This window comes from Serinus canaria, chromosome 21 (assembly GCF_022539315.1).
Source record: "Serinus canaria isolate serCan28SL12 chromosome 21, serCan2020, whole genome shotgun sequence".
In the NCBI taxonomy this organism is placed as follows: Eukaryota; Metazoa; Chordata; class Aves; order Passeriformes; family Fringillidae; genus Serinus; species Serinus canaria.
In genome coordinates, this window is record NC_066334.1 from 7,523,205 (window position 1) to 7,537,766 (window position 14,562).

At 48.9% G+C, this 14,562-nt stretch overlaps 2 protein-coding genes across 13 annotated transcripts in view; one reads left to right on the plus strand and one right to left on the minus strand.

The window, feature by feature from the left end:
- The window catches only part of PEX14 (peroxisomal biogenesis factor 14), a 67,514-nt gene extending 65,087 nt beyond the window's left edge, over nucleotides 1-2,427 (plus strand). Inside the window, 1 exon segment of the mRNA XM_030232559.2 lies at nucleotides 569-2,427. Within this exon segment, the coding sequence (XP_030088419.2) occupies nucleotides 569-1,034 (466 nt within the window). The 3' untranslated portion in view covers nucleotides 1,035-2,427.
- A 7,920-nt stretch (nucleotides 2,428-10,347) lies between these two features.
- The window catches only part of CASZ1 (castor zinc finger 1), a 195,389-nt gene continuing 191,174 nt past the window's right edge, over nucleotides 10,348-14,562 (minus strand). For all 12 annotated transcript variants that reach the window (XM_018920312.3, XM_050982594.1, XM_018920310.3 and 9 more), the window contains one exon: nucleotides 10,348-14,360. In XM_018920312.3, the coding sequence (XP_018775857.2) occupies nucleotides 13,105-14,360 (1,256 nt within the window). In that variant the 3' untranslated portion in view covers nucleotides 10,348-13,104. The remainder of the gene's footprint in view (nucleotides 14,361-14,562) is intronic.

Consider the following 14,562-nt stretch of genomic DNA (forward strand, 5'->3'; position numbering starts at 1 on the left):
AGCTTTCCAGCTGGTGCAAGCTGGTATGACTCCATTCAAGTCAGAGGAGCTGAACCAGTTTGTGGCAGCCAGGGCCTGGCCCAAACATGTAAAGTGCATGCTGGGACTGGGAGAAAGGCTCTGGATTGCAGTGAGCCAGAATGCAGCAGTGGTGTATCACAGTGAGGTGAGAGCCAGTTGGTGAAATTCCCTGGCTCAGGCACCTGGTGTGTCTGACTTCTTGCTCCAGTGGGAATTTTTCTGTACCAATTAATTAGTGATTGTCCTAAAAAGGGACATCCATGTCTTTTCACAGGCAGCATTCCTGAGTGCTAACTTACTTTGTGAAATTGGCCAAATCAGATCATTTTAGTGCTTCAGACTGCCCAGCTGGGATATTTTCCTTGTGTGCAGGCTCGATTGCTGAGTGCTTTTAAAGCACTTTAAGAATCTCTCTGGAGAAGTGAAGTGGCCTTGGTTTTGCTCATTTATGGCAAAAAGACTTGTAGTTTCAGTCTTGCCGAAACCCCTCCGTATTTATAACAAAAGGCTCTTTCTTTCCTTCTCTTTCCCTCTTGTCCTCCCCAAGGAGGCAGTTCCCTCCCTCCCCTTCAGCCCCTAAGATCCCGTCATGGCAGATCCCGGTGAAGCCAAGCTCACCCTCCAGCCCTGCTGTTGCCAACCACAACAGCAGCAGTGACATCTCACCGGTCAGCAACGAGTCCACCACGTCCTCCCCAGTGAAGGAGAGCCACAGTCCCGAGGGCTCCAAGGTCAGCTGCCACCTGCTCAGCCCCGAGGAGGCCACCAAGGCCGTCATCGACGTCACCAGCCAGGTGCGGATGGAGGTGCAGGGGGAGGAGGAGAAACGGGAAACCAAAAGGAATGATGAGGAGGAAGAGGACGATGAGGATGATGATGTTAGCCATGTGGATGAGGAGGAGTGTCTGGGTGTCCAGACTGAGGACCGGCGAGGAGGGGATGGTCAGATTAACGAGCAGGTGGAAAAGCTACGGAGACCTGAGGGGGCCAGCAACGAGAATGAGATTGACTAAGGCACCCCGGCTGCTGCTGCTGCTGCTGCTGCACATCTTCCCCGGCCTGCTGCACTGTCCCCAGTGCCTCTCCTATTTCACGGAGAGAAAAGCTACCATTCCCTGCAGTGATTCCCCCTTGAGTGACCTTGAGCAGGGTTGTGATTGCTCGGTGAACAACACGATTGCCCTGTTTCACCACAGGGCTCTGCAGTCTGGCAGTGGCTCCTCCTTCCCAGGAGCTGGGGTCACTGCTGGGCTGGCAGACCCATGGCCTTACCATGTTCCACAGCTACAGAATACGCCCTCTTACAGAAGCAGTTGGCCTCCTGCTGCATCCTAGAGCCCTTCTATCCAATTTCAGAAACCAGTCTGTCCTGAGCTCCTTGATTTTGCAAGCCTTTAATCCCACATAAGGCCCAAACCAGTTCTCTGTTTCCCAAAATAACCCTGTTTTATTTCTCAAACTACTTGATACTCTGTTGCAAAAAAAAAAAAACCACAAAAAACCTGACCAACCAAAAAAAACCCCACCAGAACATTTTAACCTCAAATTCCTCACCAAATCTCAGTCTTGGCTCTTCCAAGCTTTATGCCAAGCCTCAAATTGCTGAAACTACCTAGCATGTAAAAGCTCTAAATTTCTGTGGGGTCCAAAGAATGCCATTTCCACTCCACATGCTTATATTCATCAGAGTGGCCTGTTGGTAGGGATCAAGTCCAGGTGTCATGGCCACAGTTAAATCCATGAGAATAGGTGGCTTTGTTGGTGATTGCTCCCCAGTAAAAGGCTTTAGAAGAAGCTGACTCCACTCATCCCAATTATTACCCTTCCTCCTCCAAAGACAGGGAGCTCACATCAGTTTTTGACATCTTCTATTTTATTTATAGCTGCCCTGAATAAATTAATGAATGAACAAACGAATGGGGTGAAATCAGATGCTGAAATAGTTGGTTGATTCTGAATATTCTGAATGGTTTTTAGCCTTTTTTTCTCCTTAAATGAGAAGAAAAATGATCATAAATGGTACCTCTCCAGTGACAGGCACCTGCTTCAGCAAAGCAGTCTCTCTAGCAGGGAGAATAGCTCCAGTTCTGAGGTTTAACCACTGGCCCTTCTTGCCCAGTCCAGCCTTTTTTTTTTTTTTTTTTGTCCCCATTGGGCTGTACAGAAAGCAGTGAATTTTAAACCTCTGGCAGTTTGCAGCATTGTGTTTGCAGCTGGTGAAGTGGTGGTGTCCAATGATCCTATTCACTGCATCAGAGCATCTTAGCAGAGCAATTCTTGTAACAACTGAGTCTCACTGTCCTCACCAAGCAAGTGTGCTTGTCTGTGTGATCATGTATAGATTTCAAATATAAAATATGATTGTATATAATTGTAATAAATATGAGTTACCACTATTTAACACCAGGTTATTACTGGATTACTGTGGCTCTTATTTTTGGGAGAAACGTGCACGTAGGGTGGTCATGGGAGGGGAAGGGGATGGTTACAGAAGTCTGGTCCTTCTAAAATGTTTTCCAGTGGACATTTGAGGTTGTTTTTCTGACTGCTCCTAGGCAGTATCAGCAGGAGGCAGTGATGTAAGGGCAGAGTAAGGTGCACTACAGAGAGCTGCAGGAGCTGGTGCAGAGGCTGGGATGGATGCACCCCCGGGGGTGCAGGGCAGTTCTTCTGGGCCTCTGCTCCCAGCAGGAGGCTCTGCAGGGTGCGGGATAATGCTCCCTGCTCCTTCCACCAGCAGCAGGAGGTGCTGAAGGGAGCGTGTGAGATATCCCATGGCCCCTCAGCCTTATCTCCCGGCGGGAATGCTGTGCTGGATCCCATGACTGGGCTAACCCTGCCCTCCCAGTCCAGCAGCCACCGAAGGAGATGGTGTGCAGCAAGTAAATTGTAGCTACTACAGTTCCATCATTGTTCTACAACAGGATTTGGCTCCCTTCTGAAAAATGAGGGATTTACTTGATTCCCAAGTATTTGGGTGTCTGGTACACAGTGACATTTTCCTGCTCGGGGGAGTGAAAGGGACCTTCATATTACTGTATTTAGACCTGCTGCTGAATGTGATGATTTCTCATGCCTTAAATGGACGAATATCTTCCCCAGGAGTGAGTGAGTGAGTGTGTGTGTGTCTCTCTCCCTCTCAGTCTCTCTCTCCACTGTTTAACGTTCACAAAGAACGTCACGTTTAGCTAAAACAGGGCAAATTTGAAAGTGTTTAAAAAGAAGGGCTTTTCTTAAGAGATGACACTTTTCATTTCTCCAAGCCAGGAATCCTTGTGTAAAGAAAACACACCACCACAAGGATGTGATGAAAAAGTATTGTCCTGCTTGTATACATTTTATATACATAAAAGGTCTTGAAAATAGAAAGTGCCTGGACAACAGCAGTTGGTGAAATGTGGAAAATATGTTGCTGAGGTATGTGCCTTGCAGAGTGACTTAGAGGGTTTGTAGTGCAGGCATCCCTGCGGGTTCATGTTTCCCCCCTTTTCCTCCATGTTGCCAGTGTTCAATTCATTTACCTCAGGAGGAGAAGGCAGTTCTCTTTAACTACTCTCTTCTGTCCTTTAGTTTTTCTTCCTTAGTACCTTACCAATTCTGCAGGTTTTCTGTATATTGTGCCAGTTCTAAAGTTTTTCCTTTCTCCAACCTGATGAGTCCCAGAAAACCCCATCAAGGTTTGCTCAGAATATGTAACTCTGTGCCTCTGGCTGTTGATGGGGTGCTTTTGTATTCGCTGAAGAGATCCCACCCACCAGCAGAGAATTTGGAAGAAGCCAGACCTTCTAACCTGCAGGTACAGTCATGAATCACAAGTTCTATTCCTGTGTGTTGTGTTCTTTCTCTTTCCAGCATAGCAGCAGCTGCAGGAAGAGGATTTTGGTCTTTGTAGCCTGACTACTAACTTGTAGTAATTTTTTTCTTCTTTTTTTGCTAGAAACAAACTTCTTAGCTCAGCTGCCCTGTGAAATGCTTACCCCACTGGCCCATTGGCACTGGAAATGGCATCCTATTAACTGAAAGATGACCAGGTAGAGAACCTTTTATCTGCAGAATGAGACAGCAGCAGCTCCCTCCCACCTGGCTTATTCAAGTGCTGTTTTACTGTGTACTCTGTTTTACACAGGAATAAGAATAACACAGCAGAGAGTTGACTTCAGTGGGTTCCCAACATGGTTCCTGTAGGCCTTTAATAACATATAAAAAAATCAGGTGAAGGGAGCTTCCTCTGGACAGTGTCATCTGGCTGCATCTCAGTGAATGCCTGTCACCCTGTGCTTTCTCCTAGAGGAAACAAAATCCCAGTAATTTGAGAATATAAAAACTTCCTTTTCAATAGCTGCAAGAGAAATGTGGGCTACTCGAAAGGGAGAAAGGGTTAAGAGAGATGTTTCCTGATCATCTCCCTCCAACCTTACCCTCAGACGTGCCAAATTTGTCTTAGTGCATCTTTGTCAAAAGCAGGAAGAATCTTATTTTTATTGTCTTTTGTGTGTTGGTGACATAACCAAACCAACCAAAGTGTTTGGGATCAGAAGGAAGAGGATGTATTTTACTTGTAAGTGTGCCTTGGATTTCACACATGATGGTAAAAAATGCAGGCTGATAGGTACAGAGCTGTGACACAGACAGGTTGCTGAGAAAGGCACTCTGGGACAGGTCCTGCAGCTTGCAGAGCCCCCAGCCCATGAACTCTGCCCTGGGTGAGAGCCCCAGCCCCATTCTGGCCCCTGCCCAGCTGTGGGCACTGCCCTGAGGCCGTGCAGGTGTGAGTGAGGAGCTGCCCAGCACCTCACCTCTGCCCTCTCCTTGGGCAGCTTGGGTTCTTCTGGCACTAAGAGCTCTTTTCTCTGTTCTCTCCTAATTTTGTCTTCAGTAGAGGGGAGGAAGGTTTGCCAGAAGGTCCATCCTGCTGTGTGCTGGTGAAAAAATTGTGGAAAAGCCCAGGTGGTGTCTGCTCCATTGCTGGTGTCTGCAGTACTTGCTGCAGGAGCAGAGGCTCCTTGCTTTTCCTGTGCTGGGACAGGGCCATGCTTGGGGAAAACAAAGGCTCAGGCAGCAAACCTGTTTTGTTACAGTCAAGGTCTCCATGCTTGATTGAACCCTCCAGCAGCAGGCTGTGGAGATCGAAGTGTTTGCCAAGGGCTTTGGCACAGGAGGAGTTGGAAGGTCCTTTCTGTGTGGTGGTGATTTCTGTAAGCACAAGTTGTTTGTGCTTGGTGACCCTGCTCAGCAAAAACTGATGATGAGCTTGAGCTGTGAGTTTTCCAGCCCTCTCATACCACTGGGTGCTATGCAAGTGCAAGGCAAAAGAAGGGCTTGATCCCCAGGGATTGTGAGCATAAATAAAGGGATGCTGGAAGGTGAAACAAGGGAAATTATTTACCTAAAGGTACAGGAGAGAGCTTCCAGCTTTCTTCATTTTCCCTTTTCCTGTCATATCCCCAGACAAGGCTGCTTCCTCAGGAGTCAGCCTGGATGGGCACCTTTGGAGCTCTGTCCACCTACTATGCTGGTGAAAGGCTGGCTCTCACCACTTCTTATGCTCTTAGAAAGAACATATTTAAAAAATGGAAATGTACTTAGGCTGAGTTTTGGGGTATCAGGGAAGAGGGAAGACAGAGATCAGGGCCTGACTTCTCTTGCTGTGCAGTACAAGCTGCATGCTTTTAGATTGAGGGGCTGGCATGGTCTGTCCCAGATCAGGAAAAAAACAATCCCATCCCCAAAAGGGAGCAAGCACTAACCTAATAAAGGCACCAGCTGGACGAAGGGAAAACCATCTCTTTGGAGAAAAAAAAAAAAAAAACCAAAACCCAACCTCCTTTCTTTAGAAAAATAATATATTTCATCCAAATAAGGTAAAAATATTTGAAATGGGGCAGAAGTGAGCACTAGGCAGCATCTGTCAGGCCCTTTCTGAAAAGGGGAAGATTATTAAAACTCGATTACAATTTATTTCTGTAAAGTGTCTTTCAGGCTAAAAATCTCCCCAAATGCTTTGCAAGGACTGCTCAGAGATTACTTACAGTATGGAGCCTCCTAGAACAACACCCTGCTTTTTTTACCAAGCCCCCTCTTTTCTGTATCAGCTGAAGGAATTCATCCTTCAGGGTTTTATTTTGTTTCTTCTGTGTTTGTGCAAATAATGAGAGATGTTTTATGATGCTGGCTGCAAGAACAGCCTGAAGAGGACTAGGAGAGTGACAGTGTATTTTTTATTGGTATAGGTAAAATACTTGCTTTTCTTTGGGACTCTGTCTCCTGTGTGATTGGCTGGGCAGGGCTGATTCAGAGGATTGAGAAGTGCAACTGGCTTGTTTGTTGCCTATTTTTCTTTCTCTGGCTGTCACTCTGCCAGGCTGCTTGCCTGTGTCTCAGTCCCTTTGCTTGGCAGGGCTGTTCTGTGCAGCATCCTGCTCGTGTCTTTCTCCTTCCCTCATGTCTGTGTCCTCATGCTCTTTCCTTTCCAACACTTCAGAGACTGCTTCCAACTTTGCACCTCTGCTTCTAGAGTTACTCCTGAGGTTTTGTGTGTGCACAGCTAGAGTAACACCTGTCTAAAATTAATTTCTTTAACTGATTTAATTAAACGTGAGCAAATTCTGGGGTGGACATTCTTCCATCTCTTTGAGCAGATTTGCTTTACTTAAGCAGTTTCAACTTTGTGCATGCACTAAGGACAAGTGCTGAATGCTGCAGCTTTCCTGGATAGATGAATTCTTCTTTGCTTTCTGCCCCCTGCACTGTCAACAGCAAGTTCCATCGTGGTGGGCCTGTTTGTCTGATTACCTGCCTGCTTTTTTGCAGTAACATCAACACTTCCATGGCAGCAGCAGCAGGTTTTGGGTGTGAGATGGAGCTTGGGACTCCCTCTTGCTTCACAGGCTCTTCTGTTTTCTAGAACAAGCCTGGTGCAGCCTCAAATTGGAAAATCCCACCACTGCATCTCTTTCTTGCCTTCTTTCCCCCCCCAGTTCTAAAAGCTGCAGGCAGAACCTGCTAATCTGTGTGGGAAAATGGGGGAGTGTGGGGCCGCCCCTGGCAGGGGGTGCCCCCCCTTGTGCTGTGTGGAGGGGACGTGGAGGGGCTGCAGCTGTGCCAGCCCTGGGGACCCTCTGCACAGGGCTGAGTAAGTGGGCACAGCAGGGGGATTGGGTGCCTGGGGCAGAGCTGGACCCCTGCTGCCTGGTGGGCACAGCTGGCTCCCCCAGGGATGGCTCCTGGCCTCTGGATGAAGGCACTGCTTCCCTCCCCGGGCTGTCTGACTGGCTCTGGCCACCCACCCAGTGTCTCAGTGGTGCCCAGTTCAGCGTGTCACTGCAGAGCTCTGGAGTTCAGGCAGAGCCTGGCCCTGTCCTGGCATCCCCGGGAGGCTCCGTGGGGCTGTGGCAGCAGCGGGCTCAGGGCAGGGGCTGCTGGCTGCCACTGCCCTGTGGGGAGGGAGGGAAGGGGCAGGAACAGCTCTGTCTGCCTGTCAGATAAATCTTCAGCTGTTTACTTAAATCCTCAGTGTTTCTTCATTTGTTTGTTTAAGAGTTTTCCTGCCAAAAAAGAGTAAAAGGAAGCAGGGAAGCTGCCTCCCTTGGCCACCCTTCCTCAGCTAGGATGGGCCTGGGGCACTTCACAGGCAAGAGCAGGACTGGGGCAAGGACACCCCTTGCTCTGGGAAGAGGAAGGGATGTGCTTCAGGATGGAGCATGTTCCCATCTCCTGAGCAATGCCTGACCCTTGTGAGGGAAGTGAGGGACTCCAGTGATCCCACTTCTTGCCCCAGGGCTGGCGTGAAGAATTTGTCATCCCTTCCAGCACCTCCTTTACCTATAAATGACCAGCGCCTTTTTTCCCTCTTTGCCCTCACCCATCTGGTAGGAGTTGTTTTTTGTAGGTAGGAATTGCAGGTTTTGTCAGCTTTCAGGTCCTGGTGGAATCTGTTCAAGACAGCAGAGACCCAAAAGGCGAGGGCTGGAGCCCGACTGTTGGATTTCCATGTCAGCCACAGAAGACTCAAAGGCTGTTACAGGGATATACTTGAGGTATCCAAGTACAATAGCAGCAGCAACTGCCCTGTTTTTGTCTTGGCATTAGAACAAGAGACCTTCCTGGTCTCTGCTGCTTCCCGGGACTCACCAGGGGCAGGGGCAGTGGTTGCAGGGCTGTGGGTGCAAGGCTGCGCTATCACCACCTGCAAGGGCTTGGAACAAATGCAGTTGTAAGACTTTGATTTCTTCAATTTGCAGCTTCTCCCACAGCACATTCTTTTATGAAATCCAGTCAGAGTCCCACTGAGAAAAGGCAGGTTCCAGCAAAAGCTTTCCAGCATTGAATTGTGTTGTTCATGTCCCCTGTCCCCACCTGGAAACAAGGCCATTTAAATATTCCATGTGCTGTGGGCAGAGCTCCAGTGAGAACAAACCTCTGGGCTCCAAGGTTGGATTAGGAGCATGTTCAGATAATGACATCTGAAAACAGGATGGCTGGGAGCTGCAGCAGAGCAACGAGGGGGCTTTGAAAGAGAGAGGAGTCTAATCCTCTCTGCTAATAAGGAGGCAGCTGCTGCCAGTGCACCAGGCTTGGCAGGCGCTGCTGTGCTGCTCCCGGGTTCTCTGACGATGGCACAAAGACCCAGCTGCTTCCACGTGGCTGGGCAGGAGCCACACGGGAAGGGTAAAACAAGAACATTGGATGTGCACCTCAGCAGGCACCAGGTGCTGCACGGTGCCCCTCCTGCTCAGTCATTCAACCGCCTCCTCAAGCAAGAAGACAACTTGATCACTTACAACTTTGGGGTTTTTTTTTCCAGTTTTTATTGAGTGAAAATGTCAAACCTTGCATCAGTCATGCAAAAAAAAAAAATCAAATAAATAAAACACATATATTAAATTTCTAATAGCACTAAATTCAAGTGGAAAAATATTCAGTTCTTAATAACGCAGGTGCTGAAGAGACCAGATTCAAGTAAATCAGAGCACACCATCCTGTTTAGGGTGTTTTTTTCACTTTCTGCATTTTTGTCTCAAAACCTATATATATATCTATATATCTATATATATGTATATACATATAGATATATACACACACACATATATATGTGCATACATATTATTTTTATATTTATATATATACACATACATATTTATAAAACATTAAAAAGAGCATTGGTGGTTCAAGCATTTATTTTCCCCCCTCCCCCATGGAAAGAAAAAAACAACAACAAAACAAAATAAAATTACACATTTAAAATTCAAAATGAGCTAGCAATGGCTTATAGTCCTAGTGTGCAATATGGATATTACAAAAGGCTAGAATCCTCCCTCATTGTCTTTTTTTTTTTTTAATTTTTGTTTTTTAAAGTTGTTTTTTTTTTTTTTTTGCTACATTGGAAAATTTTTTTTAAATTTTTTTTTCTTTATAAAATTCCTTCCACGCAGACTTTAATCCAGTTGAGTTTGTGGCTAGAATGAACAATCTAGTCAATAGTTTTTATTTAATTTTTTTTTGCTCTTCAGCAGTGAATGGTAGCAGAATCAGGAGGGTCCATCTCAAGGTTTATTATTGTTTGGTTTTTATCTTGTTTTGGACAAAACAGTTCCATTTCCTCTCTCCTCTTTCCTCTTCTTATAGAGCCAGTTGAATCTCCCTCTCTTTCTCTGGTCATTCTTTGGGCAGTCCCATTGATCTGAGAGCTTGGAATGACAAACCACCTGCTCTGATGGGGTGCTGGGCTGTTGAGGCCCTTGTTCAGAAAAGCACTTAAGCTCGGGCTTAAACCTGGGCCCACTCAGAGTCTTCTGCTTAAGAGTTTTTTTGAATTAAAGCCTGAACATGGCAGAATCAAAAGTTGGGTTCAACTTTCTTTTGTTGTTGTTGCAAACAGAGACAGTGTACGAGTTTGAGGAACAGGACCGGGAGGAGGACGGGTCAGGCTGGCCGGGTCCCCGTCCTGCCAGGACCTGCTCGGGCCTCTGGGGAAAGAGCTCTGTTCCCTGTGCCAGCTCCTGAGGTGACAGAAGAGGTGACAGAAGTCTGGGAGAAGGAGGGGGCCTGGGGGGAGAAAATGGTGTGCATAGCTAAACACGGGCCCCTGTGGCACACTCAGCCCCACGGGCAGGACACGGCCCCGGCCGTGGCTGGGGGAGCCTGCCCAGCACTGCCAGAGCCACCGGACATCTCTCAGCCCTCCCTCCAACACTTCTGCTCTCCCCCTGCAGTGACTCAGCCGGTGGGGTCTGGTGAGAGGTGACGGGCAGAGGGGAGACACTGTCAGGGCAGACTCCCCCTCCCACGGGCACCAGCTCCCTGTGCCCTCCCGAGGGCTCCATCCTGCTCCCACCGTCACCGACAGACATCCTGCTGGTGTTGGCCGTACAAAACAATCACATCTGCTCTGCGAGATGTGGCTTCTGTTAATCTAAGGATTCCTCCTGGAGCCCATCACCATACTATCTAAGTAGCTGAACACAGGGAAAATGTACAAGTACAGAACCTGCAGCAAATGCTAGTAAAGTAAAATCTTTTTGCCCCATCCTATTTTGAGAAATTCCAGGGCATCATTCCATCACTGTGCCCCAGGAACGTGAGCTTCATTCTATTCAAGAATGGGGTTGTGCTAGGAAACACACAGCTGAGGGTAGGGGATATACCAAACAAAACAAAAACAAACAAACAACAAAAAAAACCCTATAAAAATAAAAGCCACACAAACAGCTGATAGAGGAAAAGAACTCCAAAGAATTAAATAAACTACAAACTAGTGATAATATTTCATTTGTTTTCATTTGTTTCATCTCTACAAAATTCAAGTTAGAGTTCGGAATCGTGCAGGTCCGGTCAGTGCTGGGAGTGTGAAGTCAGCCTCAAACCACAGCATTAAGGCCCCCCCTCCCCTGCCACCCCTACAAACATACACTACCTCGAAAGAGAAATAAAAAAAAGGGGGGGGAAAAAGAGAGAGAGAAAAAAAAAGGAGAAAAAAAATTGCACACAATTAACCATATGTAAGGGCTATCCAGAAGGCAGGTGACACCTCCCCCTCCACCCCTTGGCATTGGTGGTTTCTCTTTTGTTCTATATATAGTAATAACCTTTACAGGAAAAATACTGTACAACTTTTTTTTTTCCTTTCCTTTTGAAACATTAGCTGAACATTCTGTCCCCACATTTACACAGCTGAGCTGCTTGTTTATAAATCAGACCTGATCTGCACCAGTTCCTTAGGGAAATAACAAAAAAAAAAAGCGCAACCTAAATTTCTTGAGGCCTTTATCTGTTCAGGGTGAAAAAGAATCCTGGGGATCCCTCAGAGCTGAAGTGCTCACGGAGCTGAGGAGGGGAGAGGGTGCCTGCATGGTATAAAAAAAAAGAATTTTTTTTTTTAAAAAAAAGGACAAAGCTCAGACTAATCTGGTATACTTTAAAACTGGCACCAAAGTAACTATCAGAATTAATTCATACTAGTCCTTCTGGTGCCCTGGTGTGTGTAGATAAGCCCTTTCAGGCTCAGGCAAGGATTTGGGGTCAAACAGCTACTGTGGCACCTGCCAGAGTCTGGGACAGTGTCCTGTAGTGTGTGCTCCCAGGCCAGGCCAGGAAAAGACAGCAGGGAAGAGCCTGGACCAGGGAAAGCCCAGGCTGCTGGAGGGGCAGCAGCTGCTGCTGCAGTGCCCAGGCCCTCAGCCCTGCGTGTGGGAGAGGTCAGGGTGGCCCAGAGCTGCAGCAGTCCCGAGGTGGCACCTCCCCAGCGCCGGGCTGCAAGGTCTGTCACTGCAAAAGGCAGGAGCAGAGCAGGGCTGTCCCCCTCCCCAGCCCAGAGCTGAGCAGGACACCCCAGGGGGCTCCGAGCGCGCCCTGCCAGAGTCACCTGAGATCCGTGTCTGTCACACACCGGCGTGCCTGCAGCAGGGCCGGGATGGGACTGTCCCGGTCCCGCCCTGGGGCAGGGCAGGGCCCTTTCCCGAGGCTGCTGTAGAACCAGGACGCTCCTGTGAGAGCTTGGTGCTCCCTGGGCTGCACCGCGGGGCAGGGGCAGCTCACAGCCTCCTGAGATGGGGATACTGAAGCACCACAAAAACGCCTCACCTCCGCAGAGAGGAAGCACCTAGGGGTTGGGATGAGATGGAACTGGATGGCAGAGTAACCCCAGTCCTCCAGTGCGACAGACCCTTTAAACTGCCTGCTGTGTTCTTCCCAGGTTACTTCAGCTAAATCCCTACAGTCAGAACAGCAGGGATGAGGAGAGGTGTCCTACAGAGAAAGTGTAGACTGAGAAAGTTTTACAATATAAATAGCATTCAAAATTATTATCATTAACAGTAAAAAGGATCTGGAAGAACAGAGGAGTGTCCCATTCCCACCCCTGCTCATTCATTAATGCATCCTCATTTATGTGACAATAAATACCCACTCCCACCCTGGCTGTCTGATGCCATTTAATGCTGGAGAAAGAAGGGGGAAGGGTGGGGAGAGAGAGAGAGCACACTCCTCACCCCCTCCTTCCCACTGGCAAAAGCTGAGCTACTTGTCTTTGTGACACCAATTCCTTTAATTTTATATATGTGTGTGTGTGTGTACATTATATAGAGAGACACACACACAAATATATATTTCTAAAATTCATTACCTCTTGTTCCCACCCACCCCCCTCCAAGAAGTGGAGATTATTATTATTATCGTACAACTGAAAACATGGAAAAATAAAACCCAGAAAGAAAACTGGGGGGGATAGAGCCCCACCCATAAAAAAGGGTCCCCAGATGGGCACAGGCCCCACGCACCGTGCAGGGAGCAAGGCAAAGTAGTGGGTACCCTCAGGGTTCGTGTCCATATAAAGGGTATTTTTTGCTGCATCCTGCCCCCTTGTTCCGGGATCTGTTGAATGGAGTGATGCAGCACCAGTCCTGCTGCCAGCTGATCTCTTCTGGGGCCTGGGGAGGAGCAGGGATTTCCTTCCTTCCTCTCTCTCATCTGTGGCACGGAGTTTGTTTTTCATTTGCCATCCCCATCTTTGTTCTTGCCTTATACGGGGTCCTCTTAGTAAATCTGTGTAAGAGAAAAACCAAACCACTGCCGTTGCTGTCTCTAGGATTAAGGAGAAGCTGCTGGAGCAACGGTGGAGGCTGAGGCAGCAGCCGGAGCTGGAGCAGGGGCAGGAGCTGGGGCTGGAGTGAGGGCTGGCTCGCCCTGAGGCCTGGAAGCATCGCCATGGTCTGTGGAAGAAGCACCCTCCTCTGGTTCTCCATCTTCTTTAGCAGCCAGGCCTTCAGGGTCCGGCAGCGATTCTTCAGAATCCGTGTTCAGGTCTTCCTCCTCCTCATCCTCCTCATCATCGTCATCATCATCCTCCTCTTCATCATCCTCCTCTTCTTCATTCATCTCCTCCTCATCGTCCTCTTCATCCTCTTGGGAAGAGTCATCCTCGTCCTCCACATCCCCAGAGCCCGGTGCCCCCGCGCTCCTCTCCAGCGGCGCGGCCCCGGCTCTGCTTGGGGACGGGCCCTCGGCGGCTTCTGCCTGCTTCTTGCTGAGGTCCAGGGAGTCATTGAGGCCCACGCCAGCCGCGTTCTGCAGGAAGAAGAGGGAGCTGTTGTTGTCAGTGCTGAGGTTGAGCGAACTGTCCAGGTTGATGGAAGAGTTCTGGATATCATACTCAAGAGTGGAGTGGGCAAGGCCCTCGGGGCCGGGAGAGATGGCAGGCAGCTCCCCTCGCTCCTGCTTCTCGTGTTTGCGCTTGTGAGAGTCCATCTGAGACATCCCCACCACCGTGTGCTTGCAGCCGGGGTAGGTGCAGTGGAAGTGGGAGCATTTGAGTTTGTACTTGCAGTCAGGCACCTCGCAGTCCACGCTGGAGCTGAACTGGCAGAAGCCGGCGGCGCTGATGACGTCCTGCTTGCCGTGGTGCTTGCGGTGGGCTGTCACCTTGGTGCTGTCAGTGCAGCGGAAGCCGCAGCGCAGACAGTGGAAGTGTGTGCTATTGCCAGAGAACTGACAGTCTGGGAAGTTACAACTCAGTGAAGACTTGAAGCGTTTGAAGTCATCCAATACTAGGTTGTCAACACGGTCGTGGTGCTGGGCGTGCTTGTACATGTGGGTACGGCCGCAGAACTTGTAGCCACAGTTCTCCCGTGTGCAGTGGTAGTGGGTAACCTTGAGAGAGAACTGGCAGCTGGAGTCCTTGCAGTCCTCGTAGAGGTCATAGCGCCGAAATCCCTCCAGCATCATCCCTTCATCCAGCATCTTGCGTGAGGACGCGGTCTTGCGGCGCTTGCCAAATGGGGACATGTCCTCAATAATCCAGAAACGCTTTTTGGCCCCCGAGGCAGTTGGCATAGTGATGGTGTTCCCTGAGGAGAGAAAGCGCAGAGCGGTGTTGCTGACAGCCAGGTCTCTCCATCTCCCAGCCGTCCTGGCAAGCTCTGTGTTTGCCAAGACACAATGCTGCAACTGTTCCCACCCGCAGCTCGTCCCTCGAGCTCTCAGTGAGCCTGCACTCCAGGACTGTGGGCTAGCTGATGCCTGCTGGACATCACTTCCTCAGCTTTCAGC